Source organism: Eptatretus burgeri, chromosome 2 (genome assembly GCF_056783735.1).
Source record: "Eptatretus burgeri isolate ZD-2024b chromosome 2, Ebu_testis_v1, whole genome shotgun sequence".
Classification (NCBI taxonomy): Eukaryota; Metazoa; Chordata; class Myxini; order Myxiniformes; family Myxinidae; genus Eptatretus; species Eptatretus burgeri.
Window position 1 is genome coordinate 130,026,552 of NC_140962.1, and position 21,118 is coordinate 130,047,669.

At 48.3% G+C, this 21,118-nt stretch overlaps 1 protein-coding gene and 1 long non-coding RNA gene across 9 annotated transcripts in view; one reads left to right on the forward strand and one right to left on the reverse strand.

The window, feature by feature from the left end:
• The window catches only part of LOC147033115 (uncharacterized), an 85,792-nt gene extending 72,829 nt beyond the window's left edge, over positions 1-12,963 (forward strand). For all 8 annotated transcript variants that reach the window (XM_085871219.1, XM_085871214.1, XM_085871215.1 and 5 more), the window contains 2 exons: positions 7,843-7,922; positions 11,945-12,963. In XM_085871219.1, the coding sequence (XP_085727345.1) occupies positions 7,843-7,922; positions 11,945-12,165 (301 nt within the window). In that variant the 3' untranslated portion in view covers positions 12,166-12,963. The remainder of the gene's footprint in view (positions 1-7,842; positions 7,923-11,944) is intronic.
• A 1,845-nt stretch (positions 12,964-14,808) lies between these two features.
• On the reverse strand, positions 14,809-17,733 carry LOC147033116 (uncharacterized). The gene is made up of 2 exons (XR_015055442.1): positions 15,498-17,733; positions 14,809-15,456 (listed from the first exon to the last, which is right to left on the reverse strand). It is a non-coding gene; the product is annotated as an uncharacterized LOC147033116 (long non-coding RNA).
• Positions 17,734-21,118: the final 3,385 nt, after the last annotated feature.

The following is a 21,118-nucleotide window of genomic DNA, read 5'->3' on the forward strand; positions in this document are numbered from 1 at the left end:
GTGTTTACAATCCCTATTGCTGACCCTCCAATCAACTTGGAGGTCCACCTTCGTTTGTGGAAACACAGGCTGCGGTGACCCGGTTGAAATGGGGTAAAGCTCCTGGGGTCTGTTGCATCCATGCTGAACTGCTCAAGGCTGGTGGAAATGCTGCACTCGTGTCGTTGCATGCAATTCTGAGCTCTGCCTGGAACACAGGCATCATCCCAACTGACTGGAAGAGGGGTCTTGTTGTCCCTCTCTGGAAAGGGAAGGGTGATCGCCAAGACTGCAACAACTACTGAGGGGTGACGCTGGTCTCAGTGCCGGGCAAGGTCTTTGCTCGGATAATTCTTGATGGGGTTCACCACCATCTGCTTGCGCACCAGCGTCCACAGCAGTCAGGCGTTACACCATAGAGGTCAACGATTGACCGCATCCTTGCTTTTCAGGTCCTCACCGAACACAGACGAGAGTTTCGGCAGGGGCTGCTTGCAGCTTATGTTTATATCTATAAAGCATTTGATTCAGTGAATCGGGATGCCCCTAGAAGGATTCTTGGTCTTTGTGGGGTGCCACCAAAACTGATCGATCTGATGTCTGAACGATACTCTGGTACTGAGAGTGCTGTGAGATGTGGTAGTACCATCTCTGACTTATTTCCAGTTGTGACTGGAGTTCGTCCGGTGTGTGTCCTGGCCCCCATGCTTTTTAGCACTTGTATGGACTGGATTCTGGGGTGGATGTCGGAGAGATCAAGCTGCGGTGCATCTTTTGGGAATATCAAGATCTCTGACCTTGATTTCACAGATGATGCAGTCATCTTTGCGGAGACTCCAGATATCCTTTTGGGGGCTCTCGAGGCGCTGAATGAGGAGTCGGAGCCACTAGGATTATGGGTTTCCTGGGTCAAAATTGAGATCCAGGCTTTCGGTGACATCTTGGATGCTGCTGTCCTGTCTGTACCTGTTTGTGGTGAGGATGTTAAGATCAGGGAGAGATTCACTTCCCTTGGCAGTGATATTCATGTCTCTGCTGGCTATGAGCCAGAGGCCAACAGATGTCTGGGTCGGGCCTGGGGAGTCATGGATTCACTGGATCATGGGGTGTGGCACTGCCGGTACCTGTGCGAGCGGACGAAAGTCCGAGTCTTCATGACCTTGGTGCTTCCAGTCTTGCTCTACGGATGTGAGACTTGGATTCTGACCAGGGATCTGAGACGGAGACTTAATTCCTTTGGTAACAGGTCTCTTCAAAGAATCCTTGGCTATCACTGGTCAGACCTTGTGTCCAACGAGCAGTCGCTGAGAGAGACTCAAATGAGATTTGTTACCAGCATTGTCCTTGAGCGTCAGCTGTGGCTGTATGGACATGTGGCTCGTTCTCCTGTCGCTGATTCTGCTCACCAGATTCTCTCAGCGAGGGAGCCTCATGAGTTTTGGAGACCAATGGGCCGACCACGTGCCTCGTAGTAGCAGCAGGTTGATCGGCATCTCAAGGAGATGTGGATGGGCCAAGAATCTGTCTGGCTGATGGCCAGACGGAGGCCCCTGGGGTACCAGCGGAAGGTGGACGCAGCGATGCGCTGCTCTGGCGCATGCTCCCATACCTGACCTGACCTGATGGAAGACTTGCTGAGAAGAAAAGGACATGCAAAATCGCCGCAATGTCTGTACATCCTTCAATTTCAAGCATCAACTTTACAGCTTCTATTGATACAAACCAAATGATAATCTCACATTTTCAGTGAAATGACCTACATGTACAAGTTGTCCAACGTCTTTTCGAGAACCACTTGTAACTAATTGTCCATATATTGTTTCTTATTTGTGTGACACCTTTTGAACTTTTCTACACTTCCTCTTGACAGTGGCATGATGAGCACATCTGTTCTTGAACTTCAGTGCATCCTGGACACTGCGTACTGGACACGGACGCTTACAAATGCCACAACTATTCTGGACTTCACTCGCTCACTGCAAATGGGCAAGCCCTTGTAGACATCCAGCTTATGCATGGCTTTATTGAGCAGGAGACAGATATGGTTTCCATTCATCTGAGTTTCACTGAATTCAGCGCGAAACAATTCCTCACAGTGTGAACAAAAAGTGAGGAGCTCATCTGATGGGACCATCAGAGATCCAAACTCAGACTTGTATGTGTCGCTTGCCTTGTTGTGAATGAAGATCAGGGCAGGATCATTCAATTCAGCATTACTTCTTAGTGGAGCCTTTCTACAAACCAGACATGGTGACAGCAATTCATGTCCACTCAGGATTCTATGACACAGATAACCAGCAATGTATGCTGGTGTGTTCTGTTGAGGAAGGTAGAATTGAACAGGAGGAACTGCAACATTTATTCTTCTGTGCTGAACAGGTGTGACAAACTGCACTGACTGACTCGTTCTTTTCTTGCTGGTGAGACTCTGCAGCGTCAGAATGAATTTGTCCGAGTCTGGTGAGCAATTTGCTCCAGCATCTTATTTGATTAATTCAGCGACCAACACCAGCTAAATCAGGTCTTTTGGACTATCGATGAGAACAATGAATTGCAGAACAATGAGCGGAAGAACGTGAATTTGTCGCCATTCCCATGTCTGACTCACGTGCGCAGCGAGCTGGCATTGCTTGCGCAGTTGCTCACTAAAACGGTGGCCGAGCACTCCCATTAGATACTTGTTGTTCATGGCTGAGTGATTTATCTTGCCTTGCTCTCATATCTTTGGTATATACCATATACAGTAATATCCCGATTTACGAACCTCCGATTTAGAAACTTTCAATCATACGGACTAAAATTTTTTTGACACAAAAAATTCGATTTATGACTTCAAATTGTGACATTCCGAGCTTTTGCTCAACTTCTGTCAACTACGTTCTCAATTATGTATTCAAAACGTGACCTCATGATCTTTTAATCAAGAATTTTGATCGTGGCATTTAAAATAAGCGTGTATCTCGCGACAAAATTCCACAGCGGTACTCGCTAACATCCAGGATGATGACATCAGACCGTCGCTTCCCTCATTCTCTCCTACGTGGCTACGACACTACGTTTGTGCTGAAGTGCAGTGTTAAAGTGAATTTTATTTATTCGGACGCTCTTGTGCGTTACAGCATGGTACTGTACTGTCCTGTATTCATCCATAACTATGGCCCATAAAAGGAAGATAAGTGATCAAGGAAGTGAAATGAGTGGAAAGAAAGATGGGAAAGTGGTAACGTTAGAAATTCTAAGAAGGTTTGACACTGGTTCTCACCCTACGGATATTGCACGTGATTTTTGCTTTGCGAATACAACGGTGATTGTGAAACGCAACAACAAAGAAAAGATCACGGGACGTGCTCAATGTGCGACACCTTCCAGTGCAATGACATTCACCAAAACACATAGCACCATTATGGAAAACACGGAGCATTACCTGAGTGCTTGGAATGAAAGCCAAACTCAAAAAAAAAAGTTTCGGTTAATATGATTGTCATTAAAGAAAAGGCCAAGAGCCTTTTCAAAGACTGAAGGTGCAGTGAGAGTGAAAGCTCCACTATGGAGACTTGGTGTGAGTGGTGGGTGGGTTTCACGTTTTAAGAGGCACCGTAGCTTGCAAAGCTTGAAAGTAACATTTGTGTTACTTATTAATATTATTTATTATTATTACTGCACATATTTTAATATTTTCTCGATTTATTTATCAATTTTTGAGTGGAAGTTTTGTTTGGGGAACTCATTCCCTCACTATATCATTGTATCCATTGGAAAATCACTTCAACTTTACAAAGTTTTGATTTCAGAACTACTTTTCAGGAAAGCATATTGTTCATATATCGAGATATTGCTGTGTATATATTGTTGCGGATCCGGGGGTGGGGGGGGGGGTGGGCTCAGACGAGCACGTCAATCACTGTCCGTAACCAGTTTGGGTTTTCGCACCCAACTCTCGACAGCCAAATGTTACAGATTCGGCGCCACCCTCACCACCGCCGTCTCCGGAGTTATAACGCCGGCTGGTTCGGCACAATTCTCGGGTTACGTGTCTCGCACCACGATACCAAAATATACCTGTACCTTGTCAGCTGGGGGAATAGACCCCGGTTACAGACTGGTTTTGTCAGAGACCGAGCAGGGTCTACCAGTCTGTAACCATTTTCGTTTTTATATCCAAATCGAGCGGATCGTTCCTCAACACGCACAAATTAATTCAAAGCGGCAACTTCATATGAATCAGCGAGATTTATTGGGGACTTCGAGGAACACGACACAACCAAAACATTCACGACAATGTTATCATCAATCTTTAACCCGTTCTTAACTAGGGAGCTACGGATTATGGGTTTCGAAGGGGATCCTAACAAGATAAACCTTAAACGACATGCAGACAAGACATGGACAGCATACAGACAAGACACCGAGTACTTGGTGATGTTTCATGGACGAGAGGAAAGTGTCAAAAGCACGAATGTGGCTTGTGACAAGGCGATATCCACGGATTCGAGCCCCAAGCTCGAGCACGCCGCGTAGCAAGATGGCGGCACCGTACTCTTTCTTCTCAAGGCACCGCTTGCGCACGCCCTCCTCAGCGCGTTCTGACCCCGCGCAATGTCGACGGCACAAGACCGTCAGATCGATGATGGGTCTCAGCTGGTTTCTCACAAGGTCTAGCTTTTCTTTATCGGCCGATGGCAGACTCGACCCTCAGGTTCAGCTTCTGCCGATCACAGACTCTGCGCACTCAGGTTCAGCTTCTGCCGATCGCAGACTCAGCGCACTCAGGTTCAGCTTCTGCAGATCGCAGACTCGGCGCACTCAGGTTCAGCTTCTGCCGATGGCAGACTCGGCGCACTCAGGTTCAGCTTCTGCCGATGGCAGACTCGGCGCACTCAGGTTCAGCTTCTGCCGATGGCAGACTCGGCGCACTCAGGTTCAGCTTCTGCCGATGGCAGACTCGGCGCACTCAGGTTCAGCTTCTGCCGATGGCAGACTCGGCGCACTCAGGTTCAGCTTCTGCCGATGGCAGACTCGGCGCACTCAGGTTCAGCTTCTGCCGATGGCAGACTCGGCGCACTCAGGTTCAGCTTCTGCCGATGGCAGACTCGGCGCACTCAGGTTCAGCTTCTGCCGATGGCAGACTCGGCGCACTCAGGTTCAGCTTCTGCCGATGGCAGACTCGGCGCACTCAGGTTCAGCTTCTGCCGATGGCAGACTCGGCGCACTCAGGTTCAGCTTCTGCCGATCACAGACTCGGCGCACTCAGGTTCAGCTTCTGCCGATCGCAGACTGGCCTCGGTGCTCTCAGTTCCACCTTTTTTCCGGCGCACGCTCGCCTTGGAGCCGACTGGAGTTTCACTTCCTTCTCTAGGCCACTCCCCCTCTTAGCACTGGGTGGGGACTATTGTCCGGAAAGAGGAAGGAAGAAGAAGAATCTCTCGGTACACCACCACTGCCCAAACAAATAACAGCCTCTTACACCTCCCGACACACATGTAGCGTCCATTTACCGAACAACCTGGCTAAACATGCATTTCATGGGGGATCTGGTCTAATCCTACATTTAGTAACACACTGAGGGCCATTTCCGCAACACTTTCCCTCACTACATCATTATATCTATGGGAAAATCACTTCCACTTTACAAAGTTTTGATTTCAGAACTACTTTTCAGGAAAGCATATTGTTCATAAATCGAGATATTGCTTTGTATATATTGTCGCGGCCCCAGAGTCATGGGGGGAGCCACGAGGGAGCGGCTGTCCCTGGTTCCTCTCCGGACTCGACAGGAATCGCAGGACATCGCACACAAATAACTTCGTGTCACAGCAGGTCGCTAATCAACCGCGAATGCCAATAACTTGACAATGTGACCCAGGGTCCTTCGTCTGACAACCGTTTAACTTGGAGCATGTGATCACCTTATCAGGGAATCGCACCCTTGATGTGTATTTGTGTTACTTTAAGTTACTTACCATATCAGGTGTAGCTGAGCGGAGCTGCCTCTTATACATCGGCTAAATAGTAGATTTTGGGGTATAGCATGCGGGCCATGCTCGACCAATGGAGGAAAAGACAAAAACAAGCTGGTTACATTTCTAACAGGCACATTTATTTAAACAAGAGCGAGGAAAGTTATGTGGCACAGTATGGAATTTATTGCAAATGTACAGCAGGGAAAGCAAGGAATTTGTGGGGTGTGGCAAAAGACGTACAATATTCACAAAAGAAGAAGACAGTGCAGAGTTATCCCGCATATTCTTAAACAGTCTTAACTTAAGCTAAGACAGGTGACATCACACACACACACACACACACACGGAAAATTAGAGATAGCCCAGAGAGATTAAAAGCAGTTAAGGATAAGCGACCTCTCAATACCTGGTGTGGTCAGTGGACCTGCGCAACCAAAAACGCTGCGGAAAGGGGAGGAGGGAGAAATACTTAGGGTATCTAGAGTGCATGAGTGAGAGGTGCGAGTGTAATGCAACATTGTGGGCAGCGTGGTGTTGGCTTAATGGCTGAGGGTGGGGGGCTTGGGATCCTACGATTCTGAGTTCAAATCCCACTCGGCTGTCGAAGTAATACCACATGAGGTTGACTCTGACTGTCATCCTTCCGAGGTCGGCAAAATGAGTGCCAGCATGCTGGTATCCTGTGTCGGAGTGGCGACCCATCCAGAATTGTGCCCAATAGCCAAGGAGATTGCTTAAGCAGCACCAACGCTCTGCACAGAGTATGGTCCCGATGAATGAATGGATGGATGGTGCAGCATGGTGAAAGAGGAAGAATGTGAGGTGCAGGTCAGTATGGTTCACTCTTGGGTCAGCCAAAGCTGATCAAGGCAAAATTTCGGGTGGCTCCATATCTATAATTGTTCGGAATACATTATTCTACATGTGTACCAATTTTGGTGCTTTTATACAAATTTGAACAATTGGTTTGCTATGCTGCAGTACTATTAATGGTCGCAATTGTCATGAAAATGTAAATGTAAGTTGTTGTGGATTTTTATGGTAGTCGTGTGAATTGGTTGTGGTGGAGCATTTGCGCATATGCAAATGAACCTTGATGTGCTCACTTGTGTCCTTCTGGTCTGCGTGCATGTTTGCTTGCATGTTTTGAGTGAGAGTGACAAAGCGGGGCAAAAGGGTGGGAAGAAGTGCAAATATTGAAGATCGAAGACCTAACTTAAAGAGCCCTACGCTACGCATCTTTCCCATTTACGCACTAGACATATGGAAAGGACTAACTAATACACATACTATTGAAATAACTACCTTTGGATCTCTGTATGTTGTGTGCCATTGCCTCGGAGGTGTTTTGTTTTACAGAACTGCAACAACATATATATCTGCTCCATTATAGATAAGATAATTATTAATGTATGATTGCTAAAGTGCATACTGATTGTTTTGTTGCATAATATTTCGGTGAATGGGTCAACAACCTTGTGGCATCCTTTATTTTTCCGTCCTTCAGTTTTTATGAATGGTGTCAAGTTCTGTAAAATGTGGGAGACTTTTGCAAACAAACAATTATAAAATTTTGGAGTACTCTACAGTAATTGGGGGGGGGGGGGAGGAGAAGCAGCAAGACGTGAAAGGTTTCATCAATTGGAAGTTAGCAAAGGTGTGCCAACTGCCATGGAAAGTGAAGCTTGAGCAAAGCCTTACTTTGCTTCCAACAGCGATTAAGCATACCTTTTATCAACTTTCATTCAATAAAGCGGATCGTTCAAAATGTCCGCCAATGCAGACCCGCACCAGCCTCGACAGAGTTCAATAAAACGGAAGTAGTTTGACGTTTAGTTCTGTCGTGGTGTTTGATCATGTTTGAGTGCTGCTATCATGGGGGTAATGTGATTTTGTGGTGCAGGCTGTTTCAATGTGGTGCCGTGATGGGAAGAAATGAGCCTCTGGAGAGGTTTCTACAAGTCGAGCTTCCAACAACCGCAGGTATTAATTACACTGAACTTCAGTTGCCTTTTTTTGCCACCTGTTGTCACAACATTTTTAGTGCACACTTAACTTGAGAAGGTGAGGGTTTTTTGGGGGGGGGGGGTGTAGGTGGAGCAGCATTTCTTAATTATGTGTACACAGTAGTGGAAGAGGGTGGAGGGTGGGAGTTGAGAAAATAAAAAGAGAAAATGAGTAAGAGGGGTGTAAGGGGAGGGGGGGGATGGTGGGATTATTAAAGAAAAGGGTTGGGGAGTGTGGGAGAGGTTGGAGGCGAGGTCCTTCACTCGCATCCTCTTGGGATGTCATCACATGTCGAGTCATCCATTTTTCCAGGTCATGCTGTGTAAACACCAAACAAGTCAATATGTCCCAAGTTTAATGAAATTCAAATGTATACAGCTGGAAGCATTTACAGCAGCCACTTTCCCATCACCAAAACGGGTTACCATACTTTGCAGTACTATTTTGGCTGTGTTGTGGGATATAATATCGTCCTTCATCCTTGTAAATTTCCATCATTCACGGTTGCTGGTTGTATCCTTCCTGGGAGCATGACAATCCTGCTGATACAGTGCCCCCTGAAGATGAGGGCAGGATTTGGGATTTTTGCAGGTATTGGAATATCTGGGGCTTACAGTGTGACCTTGAGCTATGCACACTCACCTCTGAGCCGTCTCGCCTGGGTTTGAATCTCGGCTCAGCTAGAAAATGCCATCCTGGTGTCTCACCGGCAGGGAGAAGTATCAGTGTGTGCGCTGTCCCTCAAATGGACGTTCAACTGGGCATCCCATCTTCCAGAATTAATTGGTGTGCGTTAAAGATCCCATAGTGTCCTTCACGAAGAGTCGGCGAGCTATCACTGGCACCCTGAACAAATTACAAATTCCTGCTCTGACCTGCAGGAAGGCATTGCATCAGCAGTACAGCTGTGCACCACTCAGCCAATTATGCTACTCTCAGCCATGTGCTGCATACAAAAGAAGAATAATGAGAAGAATGGCCTATCTAATGGTGTCCTCCAGTTGGATAAAGACAGAAGGCAAGGTCATAATCAAGAGATTTGAAATCGCTAGAGTCAGACCCACAGCCTGATGTGAAGCAGCTGCCAGATCTACAGTACTTGGACATTTTCAACCATGTGGTCAACAGTGGGCTTCAAATGTTATTTTACATACAAAAGCCAGACTCGTTGGCGGAATGGTAAAGAACATCCGCTCTCTCCTGGGAGATTGACAGTTCGATTCTGATTGTGGCTGGTCATACCAGGGACTTTAAAGAATGCTACATGCGGTTTTCTCGCTTGATGCTCAGAACTTCGGGCATGGACAAGCCCTGTGGGTTTGCATCCTTGGGGGGGGGGGGAGAGGAGGGGATTCCTTCCTAATTGCCCCACTGACTGCAGAGAGAAAAGTGACCTCTCAAGATTGTGTTACTGGAACATAGAGTGCTTCAGGATGTTACGTCACCGACTGTGTTTGTCTGATGTTTAAAAAACATCACTTCCTTGTTGTCTGTTGTCTGTGTATGCATGTGTGTGTGTTATTTGTGTGACAGCTCTCCCTGAGCCTTGAACCTGGTAACAAAAGAAGCATGCAGAATAAAATCCCATTTGTATCAGAATGACTGTCATTGTTACTCAATAGCTTCGTCCACCCGCATGTGATGGGGAGGCCCCACTTAGAGCATGCCAGCACCGAGACAGCCTCCGGCCCGGGACTTTGTCCCTGGTACCCACAAAGGATGAGCCCACCCATGGGCCCCAGGCCATGGATGAAACTGTCCCAGCAGTCACAGGACATGTATATATTCATCATAAAAACTGGTCTTGTTTTGATGACATCCAACTCTAATACTTCATTGTCAGGTAGTTCATCTCGTGTGAGGCATACATTTGTCTTTCCATTGATATGCTGACCTGAAAAACAGAACTCTCAGCAAAGATAGTAGCCTGACAGTCCTGGATCTGTACAACAGCTGTCCATCACCTGTGACAGAAGGCAAGGAGCAAGTCTGGATCATATAGGGTAGGTAAAAGGGGCCTGCCTATAAATGGTCTCCTCCATTTGATCTCCATTGAAGTCAAATTGAACTAAAACCACCATCTCGTTTTGTGCGCAGCAGGGGGCTCTACATCACCAAACATGTACGTCATGTGCCGTTCACAGGAATAGGCCTTTGAGCCGGTGTCATGGCAACATCGACCGAATTGGCGAAAATATTTCAATTGGGTGACAGTCAACATTGCCATTGCTGTTTCTACTGTGATGCAAATTGCCTGGCAATGCCTTTGTGCTCATTTGAGCAGTGACCAGACGTGCATTCCCAAGCTGACACCATCATCGATAGAAGATTGATTTGGAAGCGTTACCAAGTTTCAATTCCTCCCAATTGCTGTTGCTTCATTGTTGCTTTTGATAACTTTGAGTTGAAGACATTAACCGTTTACCAGCGGCATATGCTTTAACACATATTTTAAGCAGTGTTCAGGCTCATGTAGGAACTTATGAGTCGTTGAAGGATCAGAATATGTTGCCATATAGTTGCTCTATATTTGTGGTTAAAGTATTATTATTAGCCTAGCTAACTGCAATGAAGAGCAAATGGGCAAAACAATGTTGTTCAGGTTAATATCTATCCTTAACACCGATCTCTTTTGGTGAATTTAGAAAATGACAAGTCTGAAGACGACGATGGTTCACGAGCGGTATTTGATGATTTAGATTGTTTTAGAAGTCAAGGATGAGACAATGTGATAATGTTTGACCAAGTTATAAAAATGATCAACATGATGTGGTACGAGTGATGGGTTATTAGCTGCAAAATGTCGAAAACCCGGTTTCGTTCAACAATTTTAAAAATTTGACCTTTGCATAACCTTTAAAGGTCACAAAACAATATTGTGGACATTAAAATAAGGAAACAGGATACGTGCTATAGCTTATTGGAGTTAGTTTGTCGAAGAAGGTCGAAAACCCGGTTCGATTCCCACAACTTTGAAAATTTGACCTTTGTGAACTTTAAAGGTCAAAGGTCAAGGATTATGACCTTTGGTGCAAAACTTCCTCTGGAACATTCCAGGAACAATATAACGTCATATAGGCTTTATGGCATTTCACACTCCTCAGATTAATTATCCATACTTTGAAATCAGCGTAAAAACAAACTTGTACGGGGGCGCCACGGGCAAGGTGTTCGAGATGGAGCAAAATGGTTTCAAGACTTTAGGTGAGGAATGACCTCAAGATTATGCATAAAAAATATTGTCATCCTCACTCTCAAAGTGTGGGCGGTTGTCTGATTTTTATGTCAAAATTCGAAATTTTCTAATTTCATGACCTTGTGACCTTGACCTTGGGACTAAAATGAAAAATCGAGCTCCGTGGGGCTATGCAGGTGCCATTGGGCTAACCAAATACCGAAACTCCTGCCAGATTCGACAACCCCCTCGGAGAAGATGGATTTTTATGTCAAAATCGCAATTTTCTAAGTTCGTGACCTTGTGACCTTGACCTTGGGACGAAAATGAAAAATCGAGCTCTGTGGGGCTATGCAGGTGCCACTGGGCTAACCAAATACCGAAACCCCTGTCAGATTCGACAAAACCCCTAGGAGAAGATGCAAATTGAAATCGGCTACCCCCTAAAAACACATGTTTTTTGGGCGTGGCTCCGCCCATAATGGGCGCACCACGCCCATTTTCAGGAAAACACAACTAGATCATGATATAAACCTTCCACCAAAATTTCATCAGGATCGGATCAAAACCCATGGAGCTATGCTCGGGACAGACAGATAGACAGACATACAGACAGACAGACACACACACAACAATAACGAATATAGTGGTCACTTATATTTTTCGTGAAAATATTTTTTCGTGAACCAATTATATTTTTCGTGAAAATATTTTTTTGTGAACCAATTAATTGTTATTGCCGTCACTTAGCTCAAGTCTGAATTTTATTTCTATTTTTTTTAATTTTATTTTTTTCTTCAATCTTGCCACCCAAATGACCCAGGGTTGACTCCCCCGACAACACCTCCACACAGACCCGAAGACCTTGCTTTCCCTTTGCCTGTGGAACGGGCACTCCATCAGTGCAGACCTCGCTTTGGAGATCACAATTACTGCCAAAGGGTCGTGACCCACACTGAGGGGCAGCAGGATGATGCTTCCGGCAATAAGCGGCGGGCTATGTCCGGGTCACATAGCTCACACCATGCCACCCGTCCTGCCTAGAGAACGATTCATAGGGTTGGGGTTCTTGCATTGTCTACCGCTTACTGGGTTTTGGTGCTGTTTTAAATGGCCACTTCATTTTTTTAATTTTAAATATTCTGATTCAGACTGTCTCATTGTGTTTGTTTATCTCAAGGTATCCGTCCGGGTATGTCATCATGCATCTCTGTAATGCCTTACTGTGGTCCTAAGCTTTCTCCTATTCTTGCTTCTCTCCTTCTCTTTGTGTCGATACCACTCGGGTTGTGAAATTGATCTGCACCCTTATTTAGTGATCGGCTTGGAGTTCCACGTGGAGGTCATATCACTGATTGTCGATGTATCGAGTTGTTTATCCTAATCCAATCGTGGATTTAGAGTCAGGATGTTCTGAATGTTGAGTGGTTAGATTTGTTACTTGCAAATGTAACCACACCCTGCTTTCCACAAATTATGACACGATGTTCTAAAATATATTATAAAGATGTTTGAATGTACCGTATTGCCCTAAAGTTGTCTTAGGCACTTACCTGATCGACCCAGATTCCAATTGCTCTTTGTTTTTAATTCTGCTTTTGTTAGATTTTTTTTATTATTCTTTTTAAATCAATGGAATCCATTGCTGCATCTGATGCTGGAAACCTGTCTTTCACAAACCATGTGCAAAATTCTTAGCTTTTCATTACATGCTCCAAATATATTGAAAAAGAAAAGTCCCAAAGATTTTTTTTAATGCCTCTGCAACTAATAGCCATAATAATCATGTTTACGTATTGTCCGTCCGTTTATCAAGTTTTTTTTTTTGTTTGTTTGTTTTTTTTGTTACCACGATAACTTGTGAACCTCTGAAGGAATTTCAACCAAACTTGGCAAAAGTATGGACTGCATGACAAAAATGAACCGATTTGATTTTGGTTTCGGCAGGTCAAAAGTCAAAGATCATGTGACCTTTAATTGAAAATCTTTGTTACTGCAATAACTTGTGAGCACTGAAAGGATGTCAACCGAACTTGGCTAAAGTATGGACTGTAATACAAAGATGAATTTATTTGATTTTGGGTTCAAAGGGCCTACGATCATGTGCCCTTTGAAAATCATTTTGCAGACAACTCGAGTTAGAAGTATCTCATGTTTAGATCAGCTCTTCCACTTATCTCTCTTTTTCTCTCTCGTGCCCCCTCGGTTAACCTTCACCTTCTCATGTGACCTTAAATTGAGAATAACTGAAACAGTGGGTTGATATATAATGTGGGCAGAGACATATCCATCGACACATTCGCCCACGCTGTTTTTGTTTGCTTTCTCTCACCTTCACCCTATGCTTTTCATCATGATTTTTTTTTTCTTCCAAGGGTTTACTTGAAATATAGAAACATTTTCTGAGCAACAGTTCAATTAAATCTCACCTCTTCTACAATTCGTTTCCTACATTAGAGTTGTCAGCGGAAGTCGTTTCTTAGGATTACAACATTGTTTGCCATGGTGGTTATAGACCAAGATGAGTCCTCGTAAGGAGAAATGGTTAAAAAAAAAACCCATGGGAGACAGGCATCACCACATCGCCCTCATTAATAAAATGTCTACAATTGGAATCGAGACCACCCAACTCATGAGTGTCCAGCTGCCACCTTGTATCCATAGGATGCAGCTGATATCCCTTCTCTAAAAAGGATAACCATAAGTTAGTCTTGTTGAATAATTTAGTATTGTTTTAGCAGTGCTGAGATATTAGATGATCCTTCATCCTCAGAAAAGTTCATGAGCAGCACCTGGTTGCTGTTTGCTTCATTCCTGGGAGCATGGCAAGCACTAGAGTGACAGTTTATAGTTTGGTCACAAATCAAACCTCGACTAGACAGCTCAAAGGTAAGTACATAACCTCTGAATTACCCTTAAGCTCTGTCCTTGGATAATTAAATTATGTCTCCTGATATTTGGCAGAGGGAAGCATGACAATAATTTCTCACCTTGACTTATCTTTGGATAATCTTATCTTTGGATAATGCCTGGTGTTGGCGCAGTGGTTAGGGCAGCGGCTTGGGACCCAAAAAGTCCTGAGTTCAAGCCCCGTTGGGCCACTGAATGTATATATGTATATGTGTATGTATATATATATATATATATGTATATGTATGGATATATATATATATATATATCCATACATATATATATATATATATATATATATATATATATATATATATATATATATATATATATATATATATATATATATTGTTGCGGTCTTCGCGCCCGCCGGCGTGCTGACGGCCACGTAACTCGAATCGCGGCACGTCGCCCACCGGACGGACAATCCAGTCGTGACCCTCTCGGACTAACGCCGGGAACCAGTCACGGGTGGACCTTTCGGTCTCACCGCGATCGAGCCAATCAGCCCCCGCGTGGGATAGGGTTGCTCGCCAAATTCGAACTACCTAAGTACCCACGCGGAGGGTAGACCGGGCGATCGCACCTCGCCGCAGGTCGACTTCGGACACGGGCCACTTAAGCGACCCGTTCCGTACTATCAGAATAACCGAGCGGTGTTATCGTCGACCTCGACGGTTCGATTAATTATCGGGCGTATTCAGCCCACTACCAACCCTTTACGTGAAGCAAGATGGGGGTTCAATGGGGAAAAAGACGAAGCGAAGCGGGAAACAGTTCAACAATAAAGCACATTTATTCGCGACACACGGGAAGCACACAAATACAATTCCACCAAATGCACACAAAAAAAAGAAAACACAATTCCATTTACACAAAAAGCAAACATAAAAGTGAAAACACAGTGCAGAGCTAATACCGACTACCGAGCACACGGCAACACTTATACAATTCTACTTCACAGACGGCGCCGACAACACATACCCAAAACCAAGGAAAAGAAATACCCTCAAGAATGAGGTAGGCCTGGGGCCGAGACCTGGTCGGGCCTACCCGTCTGGTGATGAGACGCGGAGCGGCGATGGCCCCGCAACCCGCGGGCCTCGTGGACAGTGCCTGGCAGGGGGTGGGAACGGGGCCCCCTTGGTCGCACTATCTCAGCGCGGGGGGAAACAGGAGGGGGGTTGCTGATGCTCGGGGCATAGAGGATCTTTATTATATGCGACGAGCGTCTCCACCTCGGCCAGGTCGCGCTGCCGGCCTCCCAGGGGTGCAGCTCCCTGCACGACGCGAGCACCCCCTCGTCCGCCCTCGCCGCCTCTCCACAGCTCGTCCCCTCCGTTCCGACTTCAACGCACACGACGAGCAGCTCCACCGCCCGCGAAGTCTTGACTCTCTGTTCCGACTCCTTCGCCTCGTTCCGACCTTTACTACTCGTTCTGCTGACTCCCTCGCCTCGTTCCGACTCCTTCGCCTCGTTCCGACTCCTTCGCCTCGTTCCGACTTTTACTACTCCTTTGACTGACGAACACCGTCCTTTTATCCCCCCGTAACTTCGCCTTTGACCCCCTCCCTTTGACCTTTCACCTCGCTCCCCATTGGCCCGAGAAAAAGTGGGCGTGAAGGCTTTTTGATCCACAAATTTGCATATATCGATCGCCCTGGGGTGGGGCCAATTCGCCCCTCGCTCACCGATTGGACGGCAAAAAGTGGGCGTGTGTCGTTTTCGATCCGTTTTTGAAGCAGAAAATCCGTGATTTTGTACACGCTGTTCAACGTGCGCCCTACACGAGTCCAGCATCGGTGCCCATGAGTGGCGCGAGATGACGGTGATGCGATGGTGGCGAGTTGTGACGGTAAAGGTCGTGGCGGTTGTGGTGAAGCGGTGGTTGTGGTCGGTGGTTGATGTTGTGGTTGTGATGGTGGCGATTGGTCCAAAATAAAGATAGTAAAAGAAAAACGGCTATCCTGAAGAGTCGCAGCACGTATAAATGACATGTATTCCCACTAGACAACGGGTTTGGGCCTAACTACACATGCACTTACCGAGATACCTCACCTAAGGGACCTGAATGGTGGTTTGCGAATCTGGTAACCACAACACTACCCCCTTCCCTTTTTACAGACTCGTCCCGAGTCGTCAAATTTTCGTGTGCCATCATGTGTAGTTTTCCCCTAGTACATTTTACCTACGGATCCCTGAGTGTGACATTCATGGTATTCGTGTCCCCAAAATAAATAACCTGACGGCTGCGTAACTATCTAAACAAACTCACTCATACGGACGACTTAAATAAAATTGCCGGCGCTAAGACATACATGCCGGGGGCGCACTCATATGTACAGTACATCTTACCTTAACTTACAAATTTTACACTAAACCATGGCCCAGGATCATTGAACTCTGCAAAAGAAAGCAGTTAGCAGGGAGCCAGGCTGCCCGCATGCAGTCTCTGACTCAAACAATGCAGGTGACAGGGAACGTGGCTGGCTGCTCACACGCAGTCCAAGGCCTTCCCTTTTGAACTGAACTCAGTGAACCACAACGGTGCATGGGCCGCACAAACGTAGTCTCCGTGCCAGCTCAAGTGGCACACGCAATGAGCACAACGAATGGATGCATGAACACAAACACGGTGCACGGGCCGCCACTGCAGGCCCGTGTTGTAGCTGCCAACAGGGCAGTTCTTGCAGCTTGCAAACTGTTGCCTTGCGGATCCTGGCGCACATGGAAATGAACAGGGGGGGGGGGAAAGCAAAAATTGAACGGGGCTGGTGAACGTGGGCAGTGGGCATGGCATGGCAAAGGTGGCAGGCAAACACAGCCCGCAGAAGAAGGCCGCTGCAGGCAAACACAGCCGGCAGAAGAAGGCCGCTGCAGGCAAACTCAGCCCGCAGAACCAGGCCGGCACAGGCCTCGAAGAAAAACAGCCAGCAGATGAACTGGCCGGCACAGGCCTTGCAGCACACAGCTGCCGATGAAGTTGGTCGGCCTCCGCCTTGAAGCAAAACACGGCCAGCCGATGAAGTTGGCCAGCCTTTGCCGTTCAATGGAGGTTGGTGGAGGGAGTGCGGTGGTGCTGGCCACTTGGAAGGCGGGCTCGGACCTACCTACCTGTCTCCCTCCCAACCTATCGCCTTTGCCTGTCACTGTACATACCCACTCCCTTAATTTGTCAAACCCCAATTTAGCCCCAACTTATTTTTTGTTGTTTTTATTTTTACTTCCCCACTATAAATCGTCCCCTAACCCCCTTTATCGTCCTTGTTCGGCTAACCTATTCTGTCACCTAGCCTACTCCCAACCCCTACGTTCCCTTCCCGGAGGGGAATAAGGGAGAGCTAACGTCCTGTGTCGAGGCCCAACGAAGCCTCAGAATGGCCTCCCCAGAGTTCGGCGATCTTAACACCAAGTGGGTCCAGCGGCCCACAACGACAGCGAGGGGATGGATGGTGCGGAGGGGTACATCTCCTAATCTACCCTAACCATTTACTCTTAAACTACCCCGGGGCTTTCAACAAGCGCCTCTCGCTTAAACTATTGGTTCTAACAACCCAGATTCCCGTCGCCTGTGTTGGTGTCCTTACAATTTCGGGCCTCGCCCCCCAATTTTCTCTCCGTGCCCTCACACGGTCTCCTGGCTGGGACACGTGGCTCCCTTTGGCAGGCACGACCCTCTGCCGAATCTCCCGCTATGGCACCCCGGGCACTACACTGCCTCCGAGCCTACCAGCTCCCTAACACCGGGGAGTGCCCCCCATGGCACCTCCCCTGAAACGCACACGTGGCAGGCCGGCCTCCCGGGCCCCTTTCCGAGGGTCACCCGTGCCCACTGCACTGCCCACGCGGCTAATGGCGCCCCGGGCCCCCGCACCAAGCAGGCGCACCCGTGCCCACTACTCTATCCCGGCCCCCATGGGCCCTTGGCCTACCGCGGCCGACTAGCCTGGTGCCCGGGGTACCCACTCAGCGATACTCACCTTTCGCAGCCACGCTCCCAAGCCTGTCAACAGGGCTCCTGCACCCCTCCAAATGGGTCTCGAGCCTACTTTCCCACCAACAGCAAAACGACCTCCATTTTTCAATTTGACTAACCCCCTAACTCACTCTACACTGACCCCGGGGTCCCTTGGGCAGGAGTCACTCCTCCCCCCAATCACTCATCGCACCATGCATTCCCCATTCACTCCACACACACAGACCCGCTGGCCTCACTCACTCACCATGTACTCACCTCACAACTCACCAACTCTTCAACACACACACCGCTGAACTCTGCCATCCTTCTAACTGCACCCCCTAACTAACTCGTGCTCCCACGTCGTCCCTTAAACTATAGCACGTTCCTTTTAACACTACGTAGCTAAGCTACGTCCCCACTACACATTCATAAGTCTGTCCATGTCTCAAATAATTCATTTTATTTCCCAACCTAAATCTGGCTACAATCCCTCTAACTAATCCATTCCACGGACTCCATGAGGACTTACCCCTGCCCCATGGAGTCGGTCTAACTAAGCTAACCCTTCCCCCTAACTAGTTTCCATCCTGTGCCCAGGTAAGGGGGTCTTTCACCCCTTGCCCAGGAATCCTGTACACCCGAAAGTGAGGCTTGTTTTTCCCTTTTTTTTTTTTTCATGCCCAGCACCTGCGCGGCAACTCAGAGCTCGCGCACTTTGCACCTGCCCGTGACGTCATGCAGCTGCACGTGTTCCTCGTCCCTCCTTGGACGGGACCATCCGGCAGAGATACCCCTCCTGCCGGATTCCAACCCCACGTGCAGCCATGACGTCACCGTGCGCATAAAAAAAAAACACACAAGCCACACGTCTCGAGGGGTTCCCCACGCGAACACATGTGCTTTGCCCGTTGGAGCTTAACACGCACGATCGCGTGGAGAACCCGTCCGGTCCAAATCCGTTTACCTGCCTAAACTTTGTCCGTCCGCGGGATCGGCAAATCCACCGCGTGCGTTTCCGGACCGGGACTTCACTCTCGCAAGCGAGCACGTGGTGGTCTCGTGCGTTGCACAGCATGAACCGCGTGCTCATTGCTGGGTGAACCCGGCACGGTCCGCGAAACAACTGCAGCCGCTACTCGGCTTTCTCTCCTCTGTCGCCGTCGTCGTCTCCATTCCACACACGCATACCTGCGTGTTACGACGCACACAGTCCACTCAATCACATTCACACCGGGAGACGCGGCTGCGTGCTCCCGCATGCCAACCGACATCTCCCTCTCATACCGCTCTCTCACACACACGGTCTCCCTTGCACACAGCGACCTTGCACACGGCCGTTCACTCACGCGTGCCTCACTACTCACACAAACCATACTACTCACACATGGTGCTCCATTCACTCGCGCGGGGGAACTCACCCGCGGTGCCTCACCCACACACGCGAGGGCACTCAACCGCTGTGCCTCATCCACACACCGTGCCTCATCCACACACGGTTCCTCACCCACACACGCGGGGGCACTAACCCGCGGTGCCTCATCCACACTGGCCGTTTCACTCACACACACGGCCTCTTCCACACACGGTGCCTCATCCACACACGGCGTGCTGGGAAGCACGTACTCTGGCACCATCGCCACCACACCACTCACACACGGGGTCGCTTCCACACACGGGGACGCACTCACACCTTGCACCACACACACAGGGACAACCATACTGGGGATTCGTGTTCCCACAAGGGTCTCCGGGGCCTCTATACCCCCCCAAGCTCTCCGTGCACCCGTCCACAGCACCCGTCCCCTCAACCTCGCAAAACACGACCGAACTCACCTGGTCGTGACTCACCTCAAGGGGGCATACTCCCTCCCCTCGTTCCTGGAGGAGGCCATCCCGCTGCTCGCACCGGGTCCCTACACGCTCCGCGAGCTCACCCCCATTATCCTCCACTACCTCCGTGTGTGTGTGTGCGTCACTTACCCCGTCTTCATCGTGTAGTCTTCCCTCTATCGTTCCCATCTCCCGTGTCTCTGCCAACTCTTCACCCTTTACCTCCCTTGTCTCAACTATTATTTTTTCCTTTGTCGTCACCTCGTGTCTCGTCTCACACGTTTTGGTCTCCCCATTTAATTTTTCCCTTTCGGTCATCGTCACGACCCTCGCCCAACACGTTCCACGAATTATTTTTTCACCCGCCTCCACCGCGGGCCTCTCAGCCGTTGCACCCCCACCCAGCTCGTTTGCTCCCACACGTGAAGTCGCCATTCCCAGCTCCCTGGTCACGGCCTTCATGCCCGCCTGCAGGCATCGGCCCATGTTCTGCGTCTCACCCCGCAGCTCTTTCATTTCTTCCTTCATGTTTGCTTCCATTCCGTTTATTTGCTTGTTCATTTCGTTTTTCATTTCATTTGTATTTGTATCCATCTTCTCGTTCATGCCTTTCATTTCGTTTTTCATTTCATTTGTGTTTGCATCCATTTTTTGTGTATTCGCATCCATCTTTTCGTTCATTGCCGCCAGCATGGCGCATAGCTGGGCCATGTTGGATGCACTCAGCTGAGCAGTTTCGGCAAGGGTTGGGGAAGGGTTTTGGTGGAGAGGGGGGGGGGGAGGTGTCATACGCCGCGGCCGCACCCACCTCGGGCCCTGGGTTCAGTTGGGCGAGTCCGTGTTCCTGCACAATCAACATTTCCTGCTCGGGGATTCCATCCTGGACCATGGACTCTACATTATTACACATATACATTTCTAATACCCCCGGCTCCCGCTCGCCTTGAGACGCCATCTTGCTTCTCGTGAAGGGTTAATTTGCTCGCTCGTAATTTGGAGGGAATCGGGGGTCGCTTCTCTCACCCCTGGACCGATTCCCATGAATTTAGCCGGAGACAGGACAGCCCGTTTTCCTGTTCTCCGATACCAGTGCCGCGAGGAGGGCGATGAATTTGTATCGCACGACCTGACACCAGTGTTGCGGTCTTCGCGCCCGCCGGCGTGCTGACGGCCACGTAACTCGAATCGCGGCACGTCGCCCACCGGACGGACAATCCAGTCGTGACCCTCTCGGACTAACGCCGGGAACCAGTCACGGGTGGACCTTTCGGTCTCACCGCGATCGAGCCAATCAG